At 46.9% G+C, this 21,789-nt stretch overlaps 2 protein-coding genes across 4 annotated transcripts in view; both read left to right on the forward strand.

Moving 5' to 3' along the window:
* Window positions 1-21,789, forward strand: part of PTK6 (protein tyrosine kinase 6) — a 736,207-nt gene that overhangs the window by 466,454 nt on the left and 247,964 nt on the right. The window lies entirely within an intron of this gene.
* Window positions 7,637-21,789, forward strand: part of CHRNA4 (cholinergic receptor nicotinic alpha 4 subunit) — an 85,269-nt gene continuing 71,116 nt past the window's right edge. The window contains exons 1-2 of one of the 2 annotated variants that reach the window (XM_083447418.1): window positions 7,637-8,373; window positions 17,207-17,358. In XM_083447418.1, coding sequence (XP_083303544.1) covers window positions 8,250-8,373; window positions 17,207-17,358 — 276 coding nt within the window. In that variant the 5' untranslated portion in view covers window positions 7,637-8,249. The remainder of the gene's footprint in view (window positions 8,374-17,206; window positions 17,359-21,789) is intronic. The other variant, XM_083447419.1, reaches the window with a different exon arrangement.

Below are 21,789 nucleotides of genomic sequence, written 5' to 3' on the forward strand. Positions count from 1 at the left end.
CCAAGTGACTTGACTTCCAGCCGTTCTTGTTACGCTACTTTATTTTTCCAACTAGCTTAAATGCATTTCATTTAATCTCTTCTTCTGTCTTGACTTTACTCTCCTTTCTCTCTAATCATTTTATGGATTCACGCAATATCTGTCAGAAATTCTACTTTTTCCAAGTAAATTTTGATGTATTCTTTAAAGATAGCCCACTCCTTATTCGCTTTTTGTACCATATCTCCTCTTATCCTCCCTGTTAGTTCGGCAATATGGAAGTATTATTTTAGATAACCAGTCTGTTTTAGTTGGGACGTTGCTGCTTTTCCAATTTTTGGCAATCAGCAACCTTGTCGCCGTAGTTGCATACATAAATATTGGAATTTTCAGTATTTAATCAAGCCTGCTCTGTTATTTATTAAAGGAATATTGGCATTTCAGCTTTGAGCAATGTTTGGCGAGCAGCTTATTTTAGATAAGTTGAGAATATTTGCTGGTTACGGCTCTGCATTGGGCAACGAATGAGTTCTGGCAGTCACTCTTGAGGAGGCCTTGGTCTTTTATAAGGCAGGATCAGGAAGCTGTTCACAGGGTTGTGCCAAAATCAAGCATTTTCTTCCTCTGCGCAAAAGGCTCCCATTTTACTGCCCCGTTATGTGGGTGCTTTAGGATTTCTTGAGAATTCTAGCGTGTGTGCAGGGTTTTGAGCTCATTTTATCCTTGCAAGGTGTTGTAGGTGGTGTGTATTATCTTTCTTTTCATACATTCATCCTCCAGTGTCCTGCAGCCTTCCTGGCTACCTATGCTTCCTGGTTTCATTCACGTCTTCCCCTGGGCTTTAGCTGAAAAGCAAGCACCTAGGAAGGCTGCAAAGCACAGGGCACTTTGCAGAACAAAGGAAAGGACATTCAGAAAAACAACTCTGCCACCTGAAAGTTGAGTCAAGTGTGTCAAAAAGCCCTGTACCCCCACCATGAGAATTTCACCTACGTTTTCTGCCCCCTTTGATAATTTTTGAAGGCATTTTCCCCCTTAATGATTTATGGAGAATGGTGCAAAAAAGAAAGAAAGTGGAAGTCATATTTGGTTCAGCACGAGTTGCTAATGAAGATGCTGAGCTATTCCAATCGGACTTTAAAGCATGCAAACCCTACACAATTGTTGTTGTTGATGTTGTTTAGCTGTTTAGTCGTGTCCGACTCTTTGTGACCCCCCTGGACCAGAGCATGCCAGGCACTCCGGTGTTCGACTGCCTCCCGCAGTTTGGTCAAACTCATGCTGGTAGCTTCGAGAACACTATCCAACCATCTCGTCCTCTGTCGTCCCCTTTTCCTTGTGCCCTCCATCTTTCCCAACATCAGGGTCTTTTCTAGGGAGTCTTCTCTTCTCATGAGGTGACCAAAGTCTTGGAACCTCAGCTTCAGGATCTGTCCTTCCAGTGAGCACTCAGGGCTGATTTCCTTCAGAATGGATAGGTTTGATCTTCTTGCAGTCCATGGGACTCCCACGAGTCTCCTCCAGCACCATAATTCAAAAGCATCAATTCTTCGGCGATCAGCCTTCTTTATGGCCCAGCTCTCACTTCCATACATGTCAAATCTACATCTCCCTGCTCTGCTTTCTCTCAAGGTGTAAGGAATTCTCAAGCTATCCCAAGGCCTGCTCTTGGTCTGCATCTACACAGCTATTAAAAAACACTCTGAAAATGCTGCAGGGGAAAACCGTTTTAAAGCTCACAATGGAAAATTTGATAGAGTTCTGATTTCAGCTCTACACCACCATCGAGTGTCACGGTGTTATAACACATTTATAATGTTTTATTTTTACTAATGTATTTTTTTAAAGAAATAATGATAGGTCCAAAATTAAATTGCAGGGTGTGGGGAGGGACGGGAAAAAAAGGAAAGGAAAAGTGTAGTATATATAAAAGACCACTCCACTGTGTTTACTTTTATATCTTGCACAGTGCTGTGACCAAGACATGACAAAGAGCTGCCTCTACCACTTTGTTAAGTAAATAGATGTGTCCCTTTGTCATGCATGCTTAGTGCCCAAGCCCATTTCATTGTTGGCAATCACTTAGCCTGGATTTCAGGCAATCGTTTTAGAGGAATCTGGAGATAATATAGCAGAGGTCCATGGGGAATACTCTAACACATTTAACTTAAGAGCACAAGAGGATGGGGGTCTGCAGCCGGAAAGGGGGAGGGGAGCTCTGGTGTAGGCATAGTTCTTTGAAACCAAACCTACGCAGCTGTTTTCACCTGTCTGTTTTTATTTATTTATTTTATATATTTATTTTATTGATTTTCACAAAATTATAAACAAAACAAACAAACAAACAAACATGGATCATAACCTTATTAAAATTACACTTATTAACATTGTTAAGTGACTTCCTCGCTTCCCCTTGGTTGAATTTCCATGCGCTTCCTTTTAACGGTTTTCCAAATCAAAGTTCTTATGAAATTTAACCAAAACGTCAACATCCTCATATCTTTTAATTTTAAAATTAAACATATTGATTCATCACTTAACTTATATGAAATCCTAAGCCAATTAAATATCTGCAAGCTATTTCCAACTAATTTAATTTTACATATTAAAATGGTGTAGGCATAGTTCTTTGAAACCAAACCTATGCAGCTGTTTTCACCTGTCTGATTTGTTGTTGTTTTTTAAATAAACCTTGCATCTCTGTTTGTGGAGAACTAGAATCTTGAAGTGGCTTGAAATCTCGAGAGTTCAGTCTGCGTCAGGAAATACATCACTCGACAATTCATCAGCATTTTACTGTCCGTTTATCTTAGTGTATACAATTTGTCCTAATCTACGCATTTTTTTTGCAAAGCACTTTCCCCTAATGTGGTTGTTTAGTCGTTCAGTCGTGTCCGACTCTTCGTGACCCCATGGACCAGAGCACGCCAGGCACTCCTGTCTTCCACTGCCTCCCATACTTTGGTCAAACTCATGCTGGTAGCTTCGAGAACACTGTCCAACCATCTCGTCCTCTGTCGTCCCCTTCTCCTTATGCCCTCCATCTTTCCCAACATCAGGGTCTTTTCCAGTGAGTCTTCTCTTCTCATGAGGTGGCCAAAGTATTGGAGCTTCAGTGAGCACTCAGGGCTGATTTCCTTAAGAATGGATGCGTTTGATCTTCTTGCAGTCCATGGGACTCTCAAGAGTCTCCTCCAGCACCATAATTCAAATGTATCAATTCTTCGGCGATCAGCCTTCTTTATGGTCCAGCTCTCACTTCCGTACATCACTACTGGGAAAACCATAGCTTTTACTATACGGACCTTTGTTGGCAAGGTGATGTCTCTACTTTTTAAAATGCTGTCTAGGTTTGCCATTGCTTTCCTCCCAAGAAGCAGGCGTCTGAATGCATTTTTATAAATTATTTCCACCAATGTATTGGCATATGTTCATACAGATTACTTGGCTGGAGAACTTCATGGCAAAATTCAGACAATTGCAAATTTTGGTGGCCGCTGTTGTTTTGGTTCGTCACGTAATGTTCTGGAAAGCGTAAATTCGACAAGTTAGCGTTTGCACGCTGGATGATACTGTGGATCCCATTGCTGGATGCAAGCATCTTTTGGGGGATGCTGTAAACATGACATCATTCCCGCGTCATACACTTATTTGTCAGTCTAGAGCACATTCTGCTGAAACTGTTACAATCTGCTGTGTGCTGAGCAGCTGCTTCTCAAACGCTTGTTACCTCCATGTGCACATAGAGAGAGCTTTCTCAGCTCATGCAGCAGCTAGACTGGTGACTGGGAGCGGCCGCCGAGACCATATAACACCGGTCTTGAAAGACCTACATTGGCTCCCAGTACATTTCCGAGCACAATTCAAAGTGTTGGTGCTGACCTTTAAAGCCCTAAACGGCCTTGGTCCTGTATACCTGAAGGAGCGTCTCCACCCCCATCGTTCTGCCCGGACGCTGAGGTCCCGCGCCAAGGGCCTTCTGGCGGTTCCCTCATTGCGAGAAGCAAAGCTACAGGGAACCAGGCAGAGGGCCTTCTCGGTAGTGGTGCCCGCCCTGTGGAACGCCCTCCCACGAGATGTCAAAGCAATAAACAACTACCTGACATTCAGAAGACATCTTAAGGCAGCCCTGTTCAGGGAAGTTTTTAATGTGTGATATTTTAGTGTATTTTTGGTTTCTATGGCAGCCTCCCAGAGTGGCTGGGGAGACCCAGCCAGATGGGCGGGGTATAAATAATAAATTATTATTATTATTATTATTATTATTATTATTATTATTATTATTATTATTTCACCTCCTATTGGGGCAGGGCTACTGACATTACAGGGCTGTTCCACTCCTCTGCATCATATTTAACTTGCCTATGAATGAAACAGGCAAAACATGAAGCAGTACTGTTACTCTTAACACCAATACATGTCCTCTGTATATCAGTAGACCAGCACTCTCATTTCCAGCTGAAGACTGCAAGAGAGAGAGAGATGGAGAGAGAAAGAGAGGATTTTTTAAAAGTCTGCGGAAATACTAATTGAGCAAGGGGGAGGGGAAAAATAGGGAACATCGATAGAATTGTAGAGTTCAAAGGGCCCCGGAGGGTCATCTAGTCCAACCCGCAGCATTGCAGGACTCTCAGCTAAAGCATCCATGATCCAAACTCTGCTTAAAAACCTCCAATAATTGAGAGTTCCACTGTCTAACAGCTCTTACTGTCAGAAAGTTCTTCCTGATGTTTAGTTGGAATCTCCTTTCTTGTAACTTGATGCTATTGGTTTGAGTCCTGCTCCCCCTCACACATACCCCGAGCAGGAGAAAACAAGCTTGTTCCCTGTTCCATGTGACAGCCCTTCAGATATTTTAAGATGGCTATCTTATCTCCTCTCAGTCTCTTCTTTTCCAGGCTAAACATACACAGCTCCCTCAACTTTTCCTCATAAGGCTTTTTTTCCAGGCCCTTGATCAGGGACCAGCAAACTTTTTCAGCAGGGGGCTGGTTCACAGTCCCTCAGACCTTGGCTGGACTATATTTTTTGGGGGAAATGAACAAATTCCTATGCCCCATAAATAACCCAGAGATGCATTTTAAATAAAAGGACACATTCTACTCATGTAAAAACACACAGATCCCGGACTGTCCTTGGGCCAGATTTAGAAGGCAATTGGAGCAGATCCTGACCCTGGGCCTTAGTTTGCCTACCCATGCCCTTGATCATCTTGGTCGCCCTCCTCTGCACATGTTCCAGCTTGCCAACATCCTTCTTATATTGTCATAGAATTATAGAATCATAGAAGAGTTGGAAGAGACCACAAGGGCCATCGAGTCCAACCCCCTGCCAAGCAGGAAACACCATCAGAGCACTCCTGACATGTGGTTGTCAAGCCTCTGCTTAAAGACCTCCAAAGAAGGAGACTCCACCACACTACTTGGCAGCAAATTCCACTGTCAAACAGCTCTTACTGTCAGGAAGTTCTTCCTAATGTTTAGGTGGAATCTTCTTTCTTGTACTTTGGATCCATTGCTCCGTGTCCGCTTCTCTGGAGCAGCAGAAAACAACCTTTCTCCCTCCTCTATGTGACATCCTTTTATATATTTGAACATGGCTATCATATCACCCCTTAACCTCCTCTTCTCCAGGCTAAACATGCCCAACTCCCTTAGTCGTTCCTCATAAGGCATCGTTTCCAGGCCTTTGACCATTTTGGTTGCCCTCCTCTGGACACGTTCCAGTTTGTCAGTGTCCTTCTTGAACTGTGGTGCCCAGAACTGGACACAGTACTCCAGGTGAGGTCTGACCAGAGCAGAATACAGTGGCACTATTACTTCCCTTGATCTAGATGCTATACTCCTATTGATGCAGCCCAGAATTGGACACAGCATTCCAGGTGGGGTCTGACCAAGTCAGAACAGAATGGGACTATCACTTCTCTTGACCTGGACTTCTGTTGTGCAGCCCAGAATAGCACTATTGGACACTTGTTAGAAACCTGTGTGCAGGTGACATGGTCAGTAGCAGCCACTTTAGATGAAGTTATCGTACAAAGGTGGACACAGCTGTAAACCACTATGTACAAAAGCACACAGTGGGGGTATGTTTCCAAAGTCTATGTCTGCACACAGCCTTAGAAGAGGCATTAGTAATCCCTCCTTCTCTTATAGGAGGGAATGCATCTTAAAGGCCTAAGAAGAGCTTTGCAGGATCAGACCTAAGGCTCATCTAGTCCAGCATCCCATTCTCACAGCAGCCAATGAGGCGTCTGTTCGAAATCATCAAGCAGGACCAGAGTATGACAGCAACTCTCCACACTTGTGACTCCCAGCACCTGGAATTCAGGTGCATGCCACCTTCAGTATTGGAGATAGTATGCAGCCATCATCAAAGAGGTATATTGCATCCTGCAAGAGTAGCAGCCACAGCAGCCAATCAGGTGCTTGCAGGAAACCTCATTCACTATGGTTCCAACCCAGCAATTGGGATCCATACAGGTTCCATGCAGCCGCCAATGACTAAGGCTGTGTACACAATGCCAGCTTAAAAGGCAGCTAGGCCATTTATCCAGCTGTGTACACACTCCCGTTTACTCTGCATCTAGCTTGTTCCCACCACTGGTTTGGAAAGCAGTGTACACACGGTGTGAGCCACAATCTATCTTTCATCTAGTCTGTTTTTTGTTCGTTCGTTTGCTTGTTTGTTATATAGAGCGTTTTGATGAATCTCCTCCCTACCCCGCCAAGCCAGGTTCGATCCGAATTCAGAAACCGAACGACGCGGCTGAGCTTTAAAAGCTGGTAACGTGTGCACAGTCTCGATTCATAAAGGCATCAAAGCGGACTGTTTCATCCGGAAGGGCAGGTTAGAATGGAAATGCGGCTAACGTCGTGTGGACACACTGCTCCCCAAACTGGCAGCAGGAGCGCACTGGATGCGGAGTAAACGGGCGCGTGTGCACGCAAACAGTCAGCGACGAGAGGATCACCCACAAAAGTTGTCTTGAAACGGTGTCTGCTTCGACCAGGAAATCAAATCCTATGCCCCCCCCCCCGCCCCATGGGATTGCTATAAACAAATATTCAGAGTTAAAAGATGAATCCGGGAAGGCTGCAATCCTGTACACGCTTACCGGGGACTAAGTCCCATCGGAGTCAAGGGACGGGATTTGCTTCTGAGTAAACGTGCATAGGATCGCATCTCATCCAGTGCAAAACAATCAAAACCTGAGACTGCAAGATTTCTCTCTCTCTCTTTTTTAATCGGTGGAACGGCGCAGGAAATACAGTGGTACCTCGGGTTAAGAACTTAATTCGTTCCGGAGGTCCGTTCTTAACCTGAAACTGTTCTTAACCTGAGTTACCACTTTAGCTAATGGGGCTTCCCGCTGCCACCACCGCCGCCGTGTGGTATCTGTTCTCATCCTGAAGCAAAGTTCTTAACCCGAAGTGCTATTTCTGGGTTAGTGGAGTCTGTAACCTGAAGCGTATCTAACCCAAGGTACCACTGTAGCTTTAAAGAAGATGCAGGGAGCGTGAAATTATGTGTGTGAGGTGTAAATCTGGAGAGGAAGAAAAATATCTTTCCACCCCCAGTTCTGGGAGCGCCCCGCTCCCCGCCCAGTTCTTTAACACAATCCCTGGTCTTCTCCCCTGGGCTATTGCGCGTGGCTTGTGGTGGGAATCGTGGGATCTCCTCCCTCCTCCCCTCCCTCCCCTCCCCAGCCTCTTCAGAAGAGGATGGGGGTCGGTCCCGCCTGGTGAAGCCCACAATGGCCCGGGGAGGGGAGAGATGCCACTGACTTCCCTCCACCTTCGCCGCCCAATCTGAGCGCAGGGAAGTCAAAAGAGAGAGGCAATCTCGGTGTGGCGAGAGAGAGAAGCGCATCCCTAAAACTCAGCCCAGCCCAGCAGAGGCAGGACAGCGGAGGCAAGAGGCGAAGGCAGCGAAGCAGCCTTGAGCACATCGAGGATCCCGCGGAAGGGACCAACAGTTGCAGACCGACCTCGCCGAGCTCGGAGGCTGCTGCTGCGCGGCGCAGCGCCGAGAATCCGGGCGGAGAGGGGCCACTCGGAGGATCAAGAGGACTAGCGGCGCACGCTGTTTTTTTGTTTGCCGGGAGAGGTTCTGTTTATGTTGGGAGAGGGCGTACTGTGAAGCAGGCGGGGGATCCGGACCCAGACACCGGTTCTTTCTTGCTCAAGGCAGAGCGGTCGGGCGAGCGGGGGAGCCATGGATCAGGACCAGGCGAGGATGGCGAGGGGGCCGAAGTTGACGCGAAAGGAATGGGTGCGTTGACCAAAAGCGGAGCGAGGGGGATGGCTTTGCGTCGGAGAGGGCTCTCCAGAATGGGATTTCTCGCGTTGCAAGAGCATCTCCTCTTACTGCTCTGCGCAAACTTCTTCCCTGGTAAGTTTCACGCTTTTTTGTGTGTGCCAGTTTCTCTCTCCCACACCCCGGCCAGAAGCCCCGTGCGCCTGTCGCTCTGCAGCAAGAGAAATTCTCCTAAAATTCTCCCCTCCGTCTCCTCCTCCCTGCTTTCTTTTAAACGCCTTGGGATAACTGCTCGAAGAGTATTGTTTGCCTCTTGCTGGAGGCATATTAATGTGCTTTGGGGGGGGGGGTGTATTCCGTGCTACTCCTACTCAGAGTAGACCCATTGAAATTAATGGGCTTCGGTTGGTTAATTCTCATGGGTCTACTCTGAGTAGATACAACCCTTAATTATTATTATTTGCAAGGGTTGATCAGGGCTAGTCAGCAGTATGGAAAGATTGCGCTTTGCACATGCTTGGTGGCTCTCATGTTGCAATAAATCCTTCCCCGTTCGTTTTAAAAACAAAACTCAGGGTAGTTTCTCCCAACAGCAGCGGCAGCAGCACCAGCCCTCTGAGGTAGGCTATGTGGCGAAACTGGTCCAAAGTCAGCAGATCAGTCTTGTGGCAGAGCCGAGATTAGAACCCAGCCCCCTCAAAACACAGTGACTCTCGGAATGTAGCTTGCCTCATCTGGATGTCTTCCTTCCCATGGGGAAGCCCACAAGCAAACGCACAAACCTTTCCCCATTGTATCCCCGCACAACAGCCCTGTGAGGTAGATTAGGCTGGGACGCAACAACAGGGGTCAAGGTCATCCTGTGAGTTTCAGCCAGAAAGAAAGCTCCATAAGAACCAGGTAAGGTGGGGCAGCAGGAGACCCTTATGAATGCTGGGCAGGGAGACCAACAGGGGACCAGCCACAGATAAAGCCAATTAATGTTAGTCTGGCCTCCCTGCAGAGTTGTACAAGGTCAGGAACACAGGAGGTTGCCTTATACTGTGTGAGACCATTAGTCCATCCATCCAGCCCAGTCCAGACTTTGATGCTGTTCCGTAGCTCTCCAAGGTTTCAGGCTAGGAATAGTGCCTTGCCCTACCAGGAGATGTTGGGGATTGAATCTGGGAGCTTCTGCATATAGAAGGCAGGGCAGGATCTTAATGGCAGGGTTGTGGGTTTGAGTCCCACATTGGGCAAAAAGATTCTTGCACTGCAGGAGATCAGACTAGATGACTGCTGTGGTCCCTTTCTATCTCTAAAACCCCATGATTCTAACACTGAGACTGAGGAGGACCCTGGCAGCCAGTGTCACCCTCTCGACCGGTTGTAAGGAAGAAAGCAGGCAGGCTGAAGTTGTGGGACGGAGAGATTCATTCTCCCTTATGCATAAGCCTCTACTGCCTGATCTCAGCTCAAGTGGTTTGCCCATCAACCCAATATAGGGCTGAATGAGACCATCTGTCCAGGATGGAGGCAGAGAGGAGCATCTCCCATCACTTCCTACCTGCTCCCTTCAACTGCAGGTGTCAGAGACGGAACATAGGACCTTTAGCATACAGAGGATACCTGCTCCTTTCCATGGACTTAAACCCCCACCAGCCCAGCAATGGTGGGATTTGTAGTCCAAGAAACAACCGGGGAGCATCACGCTAGGCAAGGCTGGCGTAGACAAGCCCTTTGCCTGCTACACCTCACCAGCACTCCCTTGAGGTTTACACCACATGTTGAAACAGAGATCTAGGATGCTTGGGCTTCAGTCAAGCTCTAGGTGAAGAGAGACACATGCAAAGCAAGATTTGGAAGCGGCTGATATTGTCCTTTTTCAGGTCCCCCTGAATTTGCAGGGGGATAGACGAGAGCTAACTTGCCCCTGTGTCTGGGGAGTGTTACATGATTGTTCAGCCTTTTTATCCGCCACCGCTTTGGAATGTTTTTGTTTATTTATTTGCTTGTTACCTGATGAATGGCTGGAGAATGGGCTCCCTGGAGCATGAGCAGAGTGCATTGGATTGCTGCTAAACAACCACAGCCAGCCACTGTGACTTTGGGAGTAGGCATTGGGGTTTAGATGTCGGATAGGATGTAATGAAGGCAGGATAGAACCCTTGCCTTAGAGTACAAACTGAGAAGTCTTACCTCAGCAAGGAACTTACTAGGAACAATAAACAACAACAAATGTCTCTACCAGCCTCAACTTTCTCTCCAGTCTGCAATATGTTTGTGGTCGGGATCCAGTCCTACTTCTGTTGAAAAGATTGTTTGCACCGTAATAACAACCTCAATACATTCAGAAAAGCACTAGAAGGAGTGACAAGTTTGTTAGCCACCTTTGGGGAGGTATCCCCAAAAGGCAAGTTGCAATACGTTAAATAAACAAAATAAAAGGAGAAACATACCACCTAGCATCTAAATAGTAAACACATTGCTTGCTAAATGCATCATTTGATTTACACTCCTAGTTGCAAAGTCTGGTTTTTGTGAAAAGTGATTCCCTTTTTTAATTGTCTGGTTTTCCTCCCTTCCCTCCCTGCTCTCAGCACCTGTTTTCTCTCCCTCACTCCTTCTAGGGTGTCTTATTATCCCCCAGATATAGCCTTCCCATTCCACTTCAAAAAGAAAGGAAGAAATAAAATATAATATAATCCAGGACAGGCTAAAGCATGAAAAGCTTTGCTGAGCACTAGTGGAAACGGTGGCTGTGCAATCCGCTGCCTGCTTACTCTGGAGCAGTTTTATTGGCATTAAGGAGTTCACTCTCCCCATGTAAATGGAAGTGGTTTAGTGGCTCTCTGTGCCAAACATCTTGGCTTTCCCCCTCCACTGCATCCTTGCCTTGGGAAGGTGGCTGCAAAGATTGCAAAAGCCTTTTTTCTTTGCAATTTCTGAGCCAAGCTGGACTCTATTCATTTGTTTGCTTGCTTCCCAAAACAAACCAAGATGCACTTCAGAGAGTTCCCTTAATGGTTCTGCAGCAGCCTTAAACTTTTCGAGCCAGTGAGGGCCCCGGCCTTAACTTAAATCTCACCCTAGAGAGATGATTATCTGATTCCGATATAAATGCTTGGGGAGAAGAACTGGGGGAGGGTGGCCAAATCAAATGAAATATTGGAAACCTTGTTCCTGCCCCCTATCCTAATTTGGTTAATTTTGCTATGAATATTTATCATTTATGAGGCATGTTTACATTTGCAAAATGCTCGCTTGCATGTATTTGTCCCCACCAAAGCAAACAAAGAAAAACCCCACCAAAGCAAACAAAGAAAAACCTTGCGAGGTAGGCTAGCTAGACTATTTTATGAATGGGGAACTGAAAATAGGAGAAAAGGGATTTCCTATGGTCATGAAGAAAATCCGTGTCAAACCTGGAGCTTTTTTACAGCCCACTCTTAAACATGTTTGTTGTTGTTGTTTAGTTGTTTAGTCGTGTCTGACTCTTCGTGACCCCATGGACCAGAGCACACCAGGCACTCCTGTCTTCCACTGCCTCCCGCAGTTTGGTCAAACTCATGTTGGTAGCTTCGAGAACACTGTCCAACCATCTCGTCCTCTGTCTTCCCCTTCTCCTTGTGCCCTCCATCTTTCCCAACATCAGGGTCTTTTCCAGGGAGTCTTCTTTCTCATGAGGTGGCCAAAGTCTTGGAGCCTCAGCTTCAGGATCTGTCCTTCCAGTGAGCACTCAGGGCTGATTTCCTTCAGAATGGAGAGGTCTGATCTTCTTGCACAACATCTACTTTTCCACCTGATAGGCTAAGGGAAGCTTTCCTGGATACGTAGCAAAATGGACACACAGGAACCAAAGGCAATCCACACAGCCTGCTGGTCTCTGTCCCTGCCTTTCCTCCACTTCTCTTCCCACTATTTCTTAGCTGTTTGTAACAGCCAGAACAATAAAAATAGCAAATGTTCCAGAGAGCTCAATGGGGATTGCTTCCTAGTAATTCTTTTCAAGATCAGGAAATCCGGCACATACCTGGATCACAACTTACCACTTCCTGAAAGACTTTAGTAGTCAAGGATGTTATGATTCACAACTGGCTTTCAGCTAAAATTTATCCCATTTGTTAAAAAATAGGTATAACTCACCCTGCATCGAGACAGATACCAGGAAAGGGTAAAAGGTAAAGGGACCCCTGACTATTAGGTCCAGTTGTGACTGACTCTGGGGTTGCGGCGCTCATCTTGCTTTATTGGCCAAGGGAGCCGGCGTACAGCTTCCGGGTCATGTGGCCAGCATAACTAAGCCGCTTCTGGCGAACCAGAGCAGCGCACAGAAACACCGTTTACCTTCCTGCCCGAGTGGTACCTATTTATCTACTTGCACTTTGATGTGCTTTCGAACTGCTAGGTGGGCAGGAGCAGGGACCGAGCAATGGGAGCTAACGGGGATTCGAACTGCTGACATTCTGATCTGCAAGTCCTAGACTCTGTGGTTTAACCCACAGCACCACCCGCGTCCCTCCAGGAAAGGGTACAGAACATAAAACATGAACCAACAATTGTATGTGTGTATTCGTAGAAGGGAGGTGAATCTAGACATGTTTGTCTTCAGTACTTATAGCTCAACAGGTGAAAGCATGGTGCTGATGATGCCAAGGTTGCAGGTTCGATCCCCGTATGGGACAGCCGCATACTCCTGCATTGGACTAGATGATCCTATGATTCTGTGACTACTCACAAGTTGTGTGAACTAGTCACCAGTTCTCAAGCTCTCACTTTTGGCATGTGTGGCATCTATTAGTCCCTGGATCTGTCCAGAGTGCTGTAGGTGGCTGTTTGCCTCCCAGTGTTGGCCATGTGATGGCACCTGGCAGTGAAGATGATTTTGTTTCTGGTGCTGGATCGTAACCCTTTCTGATTGCTGGCTCAGATGTGGGATCCCACCTTTGAAGCTTCCGTACAGGGAAACATTCCCTGCCTGTGGAAAGTGAGCAGGTCAGGAAGAAGGGTTTCAGTATAGCTCCTCCACCATGCTGACTTCCTAGCTTTCCTCATGCAGGAAATGCTTTTGTAGTGGCAGAGCATTCCAACATTCCACCACTCTGGAGCTCAAGGTGGTACAGTCCTTCACTGGAAGAGCTATACCACATACTATTTGTGAACGCTTGAACTGCCGTTTACTGTATAACCAGAAGCACTCGGATAAACATGTTGTCTTTTGGGAGGTATCTGACTGGGGGTTCATCCACTCCACCCCATATCCAGCCCTAGAGCAATTTGGAGGTGGAACTAATTAGGGTTCTAAAAAGCCAAATTAAACTTAACGAGTAGAGGGGAGGAAGGAGGAGGCCCTCTCCAGACCAAGAACAGGAGGGTTCAGTTCTGTGGGGTCCTGATCATTCGTAACTGCGTTCCTGCATGGAGGCCCCTCATGAAGGATCAGTAGCCTGCACCCCACATGATGGAACCCTCTGTTTACCAGCTGGCAGGTGGAGCAGTCCCTTTTTGTGTGGTGCTGATCCTTGTGTGGTGAGCACCTTCCTTGCAGGAGAGGTGCCTTGGGAAGCAGCAGCACCCAGCACCCCACAAGGTAGAATCCTCCAATTATCAGCTGCTATGGGGAGGATGCTATCCCGTGCAGTGCTGCTTCTGGGGGCAGGGCATTGGGAGGACAGGTCAGGCCAGAAAGTCCACAGCCCACATCCAATCCTGAAAGCCCGCACCCTGCACCCAAAGTCTTCCAGCTACCCACTCCAATGTTTTCCCAATAAGACATACCTGGTGAGGTAGGTGCATTCTACTCTCAGCCCTTCTACCATTTTCCTCCTGCCTGTCTCGTCCCCCACCCCCTGACAGCCCTATATCACTCTGGGTCATGAGACCCGACCTGCAGTAACCTGGGACTGTAACAACAACAACAACAACAACAACAATTTATTATTTGTACCCCGCCCATCTGGCTGGGTTTCCCTAGCCACTCTGGGAGGCTTCCAACAAAGATTACAAGTACATTAAAATGTCACACATTAAAAACTTCCCTAAACAGAGCTGCCTTCAGATGTCTTCTAAATGTTAGGTGGTTGTTTATTTCTTTGACATCTGGTGGGAGGGCATTCCACAAGGTGGGCGCCACCACCGAGAAGGCCCTCTGCCTGGTTCCCTGTAGCTTTGCTTCTCGCTGTGAGGGAACTGCCAGAAGGCCCTCAGCGCTGGACCTCCATCTGACTTGAATGATGCCCAGATCCCCAAAATCGACCCAATTCAGGCCATGGCATAATTCAGTGCACAGCCCTCTGGTGCCCTCCATTGAAGGGCAGGTTCACACATGCAAGTCAATACTTAGTGATACAGTCAGTGAGTGGTGAGAATATATGATCAAGCATTGGTTTGCCTGCACAAATGAACTCTCCTAGAGACATCCTCAGATAAATAACTTCTGCATAGGGATGGATGGATCAGCCCAGTGGCGTAGCGTGGGTTGTCAGCACCCGGGGCAAGGCAAGTAATTTGTGCCCCCTAACCTATGGATTTGCGCCCCCTAACCCTAACCCCCAGATGTTGCGCCCGGTGCGGCCACCCCCCCCCTGCACCCCCCACGCTACGCCACTGGATCAGCCTTTTCCCAATCTACATCAATTTCACACACATTCATATGGTGATTTTTAAAAAGAAGCACACACAAATTCATATTCATGTGGTACTGTATTTCTGATTACATTTTCCTCACAAAATATGCATTTCTGAATGTATTTGCTCTCAAACCTTGCATTTTATTCTAAAACATGCATTTTAAAAAGCATTTTACAGTATTCTATTGAGCTGAGAAACGCAGGGCAAACCACAGAGATGTGAAATTCAAAGGATCCACATGTGGATCAGGTCCATTGGTATTGACATTTGTGAAGAAGGCATTCCCCAACACATCCCTAATTCTGTACCTCATCCATTCATCCCATGGCATCTGCAGCATAGAGTCATAGAACTGTAGCTTCTAGATCAAGACGTTTGAGTGAATGGAGCTGCCACAATACAGAGAGAATTCCCATGCGTGTTGTGACCGAGGAGTTCAGGATAGAAAAAGGAACACGACAAGGTTGCCCAATCTCCCCATTGTTCTTTATCTCGGTCCTGGAGGTCCTTTTGAATATGATTAGAAGGGACCAATTGGTTAAAGGGATACAGGTCGGAACCAAACAATATAAATTAAGAGCATTTGCAGATGATCTAGTTTTGACATTACAGGAGCCAGAATCTAGTACAAAAAGAGTTCTAGAATTGATTCAGGAGTTTGGTCAAGTAGCAGGTTTCAAATTGAATAAGTTAAAAACAAAGGTTTTGGGGAAAAAAATAACAGAAAATGAGAGAGAGAGGTTTCAGAATGAGACAGGTCTGACAGTGGTTAAAGGTATAATATACTAAGATAAAGATAAGGATAAAGTAGAGGGAAGGGATTTGCTGACTAAACAATGGAATTGGAATACAGAGAGGGAGGTGTGGGGAAGTCCGGGAAACAAGCAAATGTAAGAAATATCATGGAAACTGAATTGTTTTTATTTGTTTTTATTTTTGTATTTTTTTCTTTTTTCTTTCTTTTATCTGAAAACCTTAATAAAAATATTTTTTAAAAAAAAAACAACAACAAAAAAACCCCAGAGAGAATTCCCATGTGGTGCTTTTTCAGTGGAGCCCGTTCACACATTCAGCTACACCCGTGAGCCAGCCAAGAGCTTATGGCCGAGTTCAGTTTCACAGCCCTGCATAAAAGACCAGCAGGCCGTAGCAGACAAGAGGGTGGTGCAGCTGCCATTCTCACCTTGCCCCTCCCAGGGTTGTTGTCAGTCTAATAAGGTCTGTATATCGCACTGAGCTCCAGGGCAGAAGAGCATGCACAAAGTAGTTTAGAGAAATCTATGCTTTCCCTTATTCATTGTATAACTTTAGGTACACATGTTTGTTTTGTTTTGCCCCCCCCCCCATTTTAAATACTTTGTTGAAATTCATAGGTAACATACACAATATACCAATATGAAAACAATCGTGTACAGTGGTACCTCGGGTTAAGTATTTAATTTGTTCTGGAGGTCCGTTCTTAACATGAAACTGTTCTTAACCTGAAGCACCACTTTAGCTAATGGGACCTCCTGCTGCTGCCGCGCCACCAGAGCACGATTTTTGTTCTCATCCTGAAGCAAAGTTCTTAACCCAAGGTACTATTTCTCGGTTAGCGGAGTCTGTAACCTGAAGCGTGTGTAACCTGAGGTACCACTGTACTAATAATCTTAAATAAAGGTAAAGGTAAAGTGACCCCTGACCGTGAGGTCCAGTCGCGGACAACTCTGGGGTTGCAGTGCTCATCTTGCTTTGCAGGCTGAGGGAGCCGGCGTACAGCTTCTGGGTCATGTGGCCAGCATGACTAAGCCGCTTCTGATGAACCAGAGCAGTGCATGGAAACGTTGTTTACCTTCCCGCCAGAGCGGTACCTATTTATCTACTTGCACTTTGACGTGCTTTCGAACTGCTAGGTTGGCAGGAGCAGGGACCGAGCAACGGGAGCTCACCCCGTTGCGGGGATTCAAACCGCCGACCTTCTGATCGGCAAGCCCTAGGCTCTGTGGTTTAACCCACAGCGCCACCCGTGTCCCTATAATCTTACATATGTTTACATAAATTAAATTTAAATTAAGTTTGTGCAATCTCTTTTTTCCTATCTTTTTCCTAACATAGAATAGACTTCCTATCCTTTCCCGATGCATAGAACTTTTCTGGTGACGAATGTACTTATCATTATTACCTTTCTGTATTTCCTAATACTTTCTTACAACAATTCGTACCTTTTTGCTTGTTTCTTAACAGTTCGTTTAGACATGGGTCATTCAAACGCTGCCGTAGATACTGTACCGCTGTTATTATTCTGTAAATATCTCTTATCCCGTTTTTGAATAAATGATTTAGTTACACGTGCCACACACATCTTTTGCTCTCTCCGCAGCATTCAGCCACGTTGAAACTCGAGCCCACGCAGAGGAGCGCCTCCTGAAGAAACTCTTCTCAGGGTACAACAAGTGGTCCCGGCCGGTGGCCAATATTTCGGACGTGGTCATTGTGCGCTTTGGACTGTCCATTGCACAGCTTATAGATGTCGTAAGTACAACTGGGAAGTGGCTGTGTGTGCATGCACAATCTGGAAGCTGCTTTGGCAGTTAAGTGAGGTATTAATTAACTAATGGATTAATAATGTGTGGGTGGAGGGGGACGTGGAAGAAACGATCGCTTGGGGTCTCCCCGATGTGAATTTGCATTTGGACATTTATGCTCTGCCCTTCCAAATTTCCATGCGGACAGTGGTGTAGCATGGGGCAACTGGGGGTTATGGCACTGGGTGCAAAATTCTGAGGGGGTGCAATCAGGTGCCCCCCAGTGCCAGCTTTCACAGGGATCCATGTCCCACCCTGGCAAAGGTGGCAGAGCAGCCTGGGCATGCATTGAGGGAGGTGGGCAAGGGGCTACCCCAGCGCCGCCTGGCCTGGCACTCCTCTACCTGGGTGCTGGAAGGATTCGCCCGCCAAGGGCAACATTGGCCGACTGGGTTCCCCCCTGCGTGGGCAGGCAGGTGGTGCAGCAGGGCCCTGCTTGGTTCAGGTGGGAGGTGCTCCTGTGGCAACTTGCTAGCCCCGGGCATCAGCAACCCTCGCTATGCCGCTGCTATCGGCTCCCTGCAAATCCAGAGCATTCAAACGCAGAGTGTTAAAAAGTGAATCAGTGTGGTACAGTGGTTTAATTTGGGAGACTTGGATGCAAATCCTCCCTCATGCATGAAACTCTCTGAGTAAGTGGCTGATGATTGATGCGAGGAGAAAATTGAGTAGGTGCGGGGACATGTGGAGGACCTTGTTATCCGTAACAAATGGGCAGGACATACTTTGTCCTTTTTAAAGTACTGAGAAAACCTCCAGCCCTAACAGCTGCAACGCAGCAGTTTCCCACAAATTCCCTTCCTATTGTAGTAGCCTGGAGAATATGTAACTAGACACAGCTGGTCTTCTTTTAACACAGGCTATTATCTCCTCTGCTAGTCCTTAACACATTTTCTATGTAAGGAATTAGTTTTGATTTATTATCGAGACCTAAAATGACAGAGTCTGTGTCTGAATCCAACTTGGACGACAGATGTCGGAGTCTGAATCCCACCCCCAGTCGTGGCCTTATTGGGCGCCAATCAACCAATCAAGGCATTGCCTCTTCATCTCACTATGCAACAGGGACAGTAGCTCAGTAGTAGAACATCTATTTATCCGTAATATTTCTTACCCACTTTTCACCACAAGTTTCTGGGGGTTGGGGTTACAACATTATAATCAAATAGTTCTAAAATCAAGTTTAAAAGTTGTGATTATGGAGGCGGGGGGAAGCCTAGTAAAACCATTGCAACCAAAACAGAACAGCATGAATTCGCCCAGTCTGTTTTGCACGCAGAAGATTCTGGGTTCTTTCTGTGTCATCTCCGATTGGCAGGTGATCTCATGAGCCCCATGGAGATGTCATGGGCGGGATTTATGTTGGAAGGGGGCAGGACTGAGCTACCTAAAATGCGATTGGTAAATTTGTGGAAGCCACGCCTATCGCTCAGTCGGATTGGCAGTTGCGCTGCTAGAATGCGACACAACATCAGCCAAGTGACCTCAGTGAGCATTTCAGTTTCAAATATTCTGATTATTTTCACTTTTAGTTGAGTATTTTGTTTATTTACTTGATTCAGGCAGAGCAGTTGCCCTCTGCCCCTCTAACTTCACCCAGTCAGATCCCGAGGAGCAGTAGGAGGAGATCAGGGAGAAGGTCCTAGCGGGATGATAGAGGTGAAATCAGGAAATGTGTGAGCTGGAGGAGGGGGCCAGTGTTTCAGGGAGTCAGGAGGTGGATCCCAGGGGGGGTCCAAGTAGGTTGACAGAGGACAGGGGTTGCCTCTGTGTTATTGGACATCTCCTAAATTGGAGCCACCAATGTTTCCTCCTGCCAGGAAGATGCCTCCTCCTTCTGTGGAGGTGCTGATAGTAAGCCAGATTCTGAACCAGCACTGACTCCATCATCTCCATCATCTCCATCTCCATCTCCATCTCCATCTCCATCTCCATCTCATCTCCACCTCCATCTCCAAAAACATGGAGACAGCAGCATGGAGGTGAACAAGGCCCAACAAACTTACAGGACTTCTAGGTTGCTTTCCCAGTCCTTGGATGCTTGTCATTGGCTGTGCTTTGTCTTCCTGCTCTTCAGAAGGAAGCGATAGGGTGTGTGTCACTCGTCGGATCAAGATCTCAGCTCAGACAGCCCCATAATTCACCTGCAGTGCCTTCAGCCCTTGCCTTGCCCAGGTGCTGCTCTGATGGATGCATCAAAGACTCTGGCAAAAACTGAAACTCGAACTCGAGTTCTTCATCTGGCAACAGGGGATAGGACAGGGGATGGGAATGACTTTTCCCTGCCTGGGATCCCAAAGAGCTGTTGGTAGTCAGAGTAGAAAAATTATGGGATGGAAGGCAGTGGTGGCAGCTCTGGCTTTGTCTACCATTGGGCTCCCTGCTTTCTGCCCCAGCAGTCTCAATAGGCACCACCACCATGGGCTAGAACATGGGTAGGCAAACTAAGGCCCGGGGGGCCCGGATCCGGCCCAATTGCCTTCTAAATCCAGCCCGTGGATGGTCTGGGAATCAGCGTGTTTTTACATGAGTAGAATGTGTGCTTTTATTTAAAATGCATCTCTGGGTTATTTGTGGGGCATAGGAATTTGTTCATTTCCCCTCCGAAATGTAGTCCGGCCCCCCACAAGGTCTGAGGGACAGTGGACCGGCCCCTGCTGAAAACGTTTGCTGGCCCCTGGGCTAGAACGACAAAGGTTGTTTTCTGCTGCTCCAGAGAAGCGGACACGGAGCAATGGATCCAAACTACAAGAAAGAAGATTCCACCTAAACATTAGGAAGAACTTCCTGACAGTAAGAGCTGTTTGACAGTGGAATTTGCTGCCAAGGAGTGTGGTGGAGTCTCCTTCTTTGGAGGTCTTTAAGCAGAGGCTTGACAACCATATGTCAGGAGTGCTCTGGTGGTGTTTCCTGCTTGGCAGGGGGTTGGACTCGATGGCCCTTGTGGTCTATTCCAACTCTATGATTCTATGACAAATAGTTTGACCTGCAATAAGGTAGCTTCCTATGAACAATGATCATAGGCTTGCTGTCAACTGGTTGCAAAGGCTACGATGGGCTCTATTCCTCCTCTCCCCCGAAAAGAGTGCAGTTGAAATTATGAATGATCCAATACATTGCTTTGAGCAAACTTAGCTTTAATAAGATTTGCATAATGGATTTGATTTGAGCTATTTACTGATAGACCAAAGCAGGCTTCCTCATGAGAGTTGCTGAGTATAGGGAAGCAGGCCAAGCTGGTGGCAGAGATGATTTGGTGTCGCAGGAGCTGAGCTTTATTGACATTGCCTTTCTGATGGCACACAAGGGGAGATGCCTTGAGACAATTAATGAGCTCATCGGAGAGCATTGTTCATTTGCTCTTTGCACCAAACTGCTCTGTCATATATTATGTATAGGATGTTGAGTAACTTGTGAGTTAATTGGAAATGGACTCAAAGGTGGGGTGGGTAGTGGAGGGGAAGTGACCTTGCTGTTCTCTTAAAAGCCAGAGGCAACCAGTGTATGTAAACTATAAAGGTAAAGGTAAAGGTACCCCTGCCCGTACGGGCCAGTCTTGCCAGACTCTAGGGTTGTGCGCTCATCTCACTCTAAAGGCCGGGAGCCAGCGCTGTCCGAAGACACTTCCGGGTCACGTGGCCAGCGTGACAAGCTGCATCTTGCGAGCCAGTGCAGCACACGGAAACGCCATTTACCTTCCCTCTAGTAAGCGGTCCCTATTTATCTACTTGCACCCGAGGGTGCTTTCGAACTGCTAGGTTGTCAGGCGCTGGGACCGAACGACGGGAGCGCACCCTGCCGCGGGGATTCGAACCGCCAACCTTTCGATCGGCAAGTCCTAGGTGCTGAGGCTTTAACCCACAGCGCCACCCGCGTCCCTCGTCTGTAAACTATGATCATTAGCAAATGCACAGCTAAACACCCTCAAGGATGCTGGCTTAAATGGGCCTGTATGTGAGACGTCCCACACTGTTTTTAGAAATGCACAGCTGTATTTGAGCTGCATAACTCGGGGCTGGAGATGGGATGGAACATGATGTGGCTGAATGCTCTTCCATACAAAAATACCCCAAACCTTTCTGCCTAGAAACTTGCCATCTTAGGGAGAAAGTTTGGCTTAATCCATACTACTGTATGGAAAGACCTTTAATATACAGTGGTACCTTGGTTCTCAAACGCTTTGGTACTCAAACAACTTGGAACCCAAACACTGCAAACCCGGAAGTAAGTGTTCCGGTTTGCGAACTTTTTTAAGAAGCTGAATGTGCTCCATTTTGAGTGTTATGCTTCCGATCTGAGTGTTACACACTTCCATTTTGAGTGTTACGCTGAGGTCTGTCTGTTTTTGCTATTTATTTTGCGTTGTTGTTGCGGCTAT

The sequence above is a fragment of the Podarcis tiliguerta genome (assembly GCF_965153285.1).
Source record: "Podarcis tiliguerta genome assembly, chromosome: 6".
Taxonomy (NCBI): Eukaryota; Metazoa; Chordata; class Lepidosauria; order Squamata; family Lacertidae; genus Podarcis; species Podarcis tiliguerta.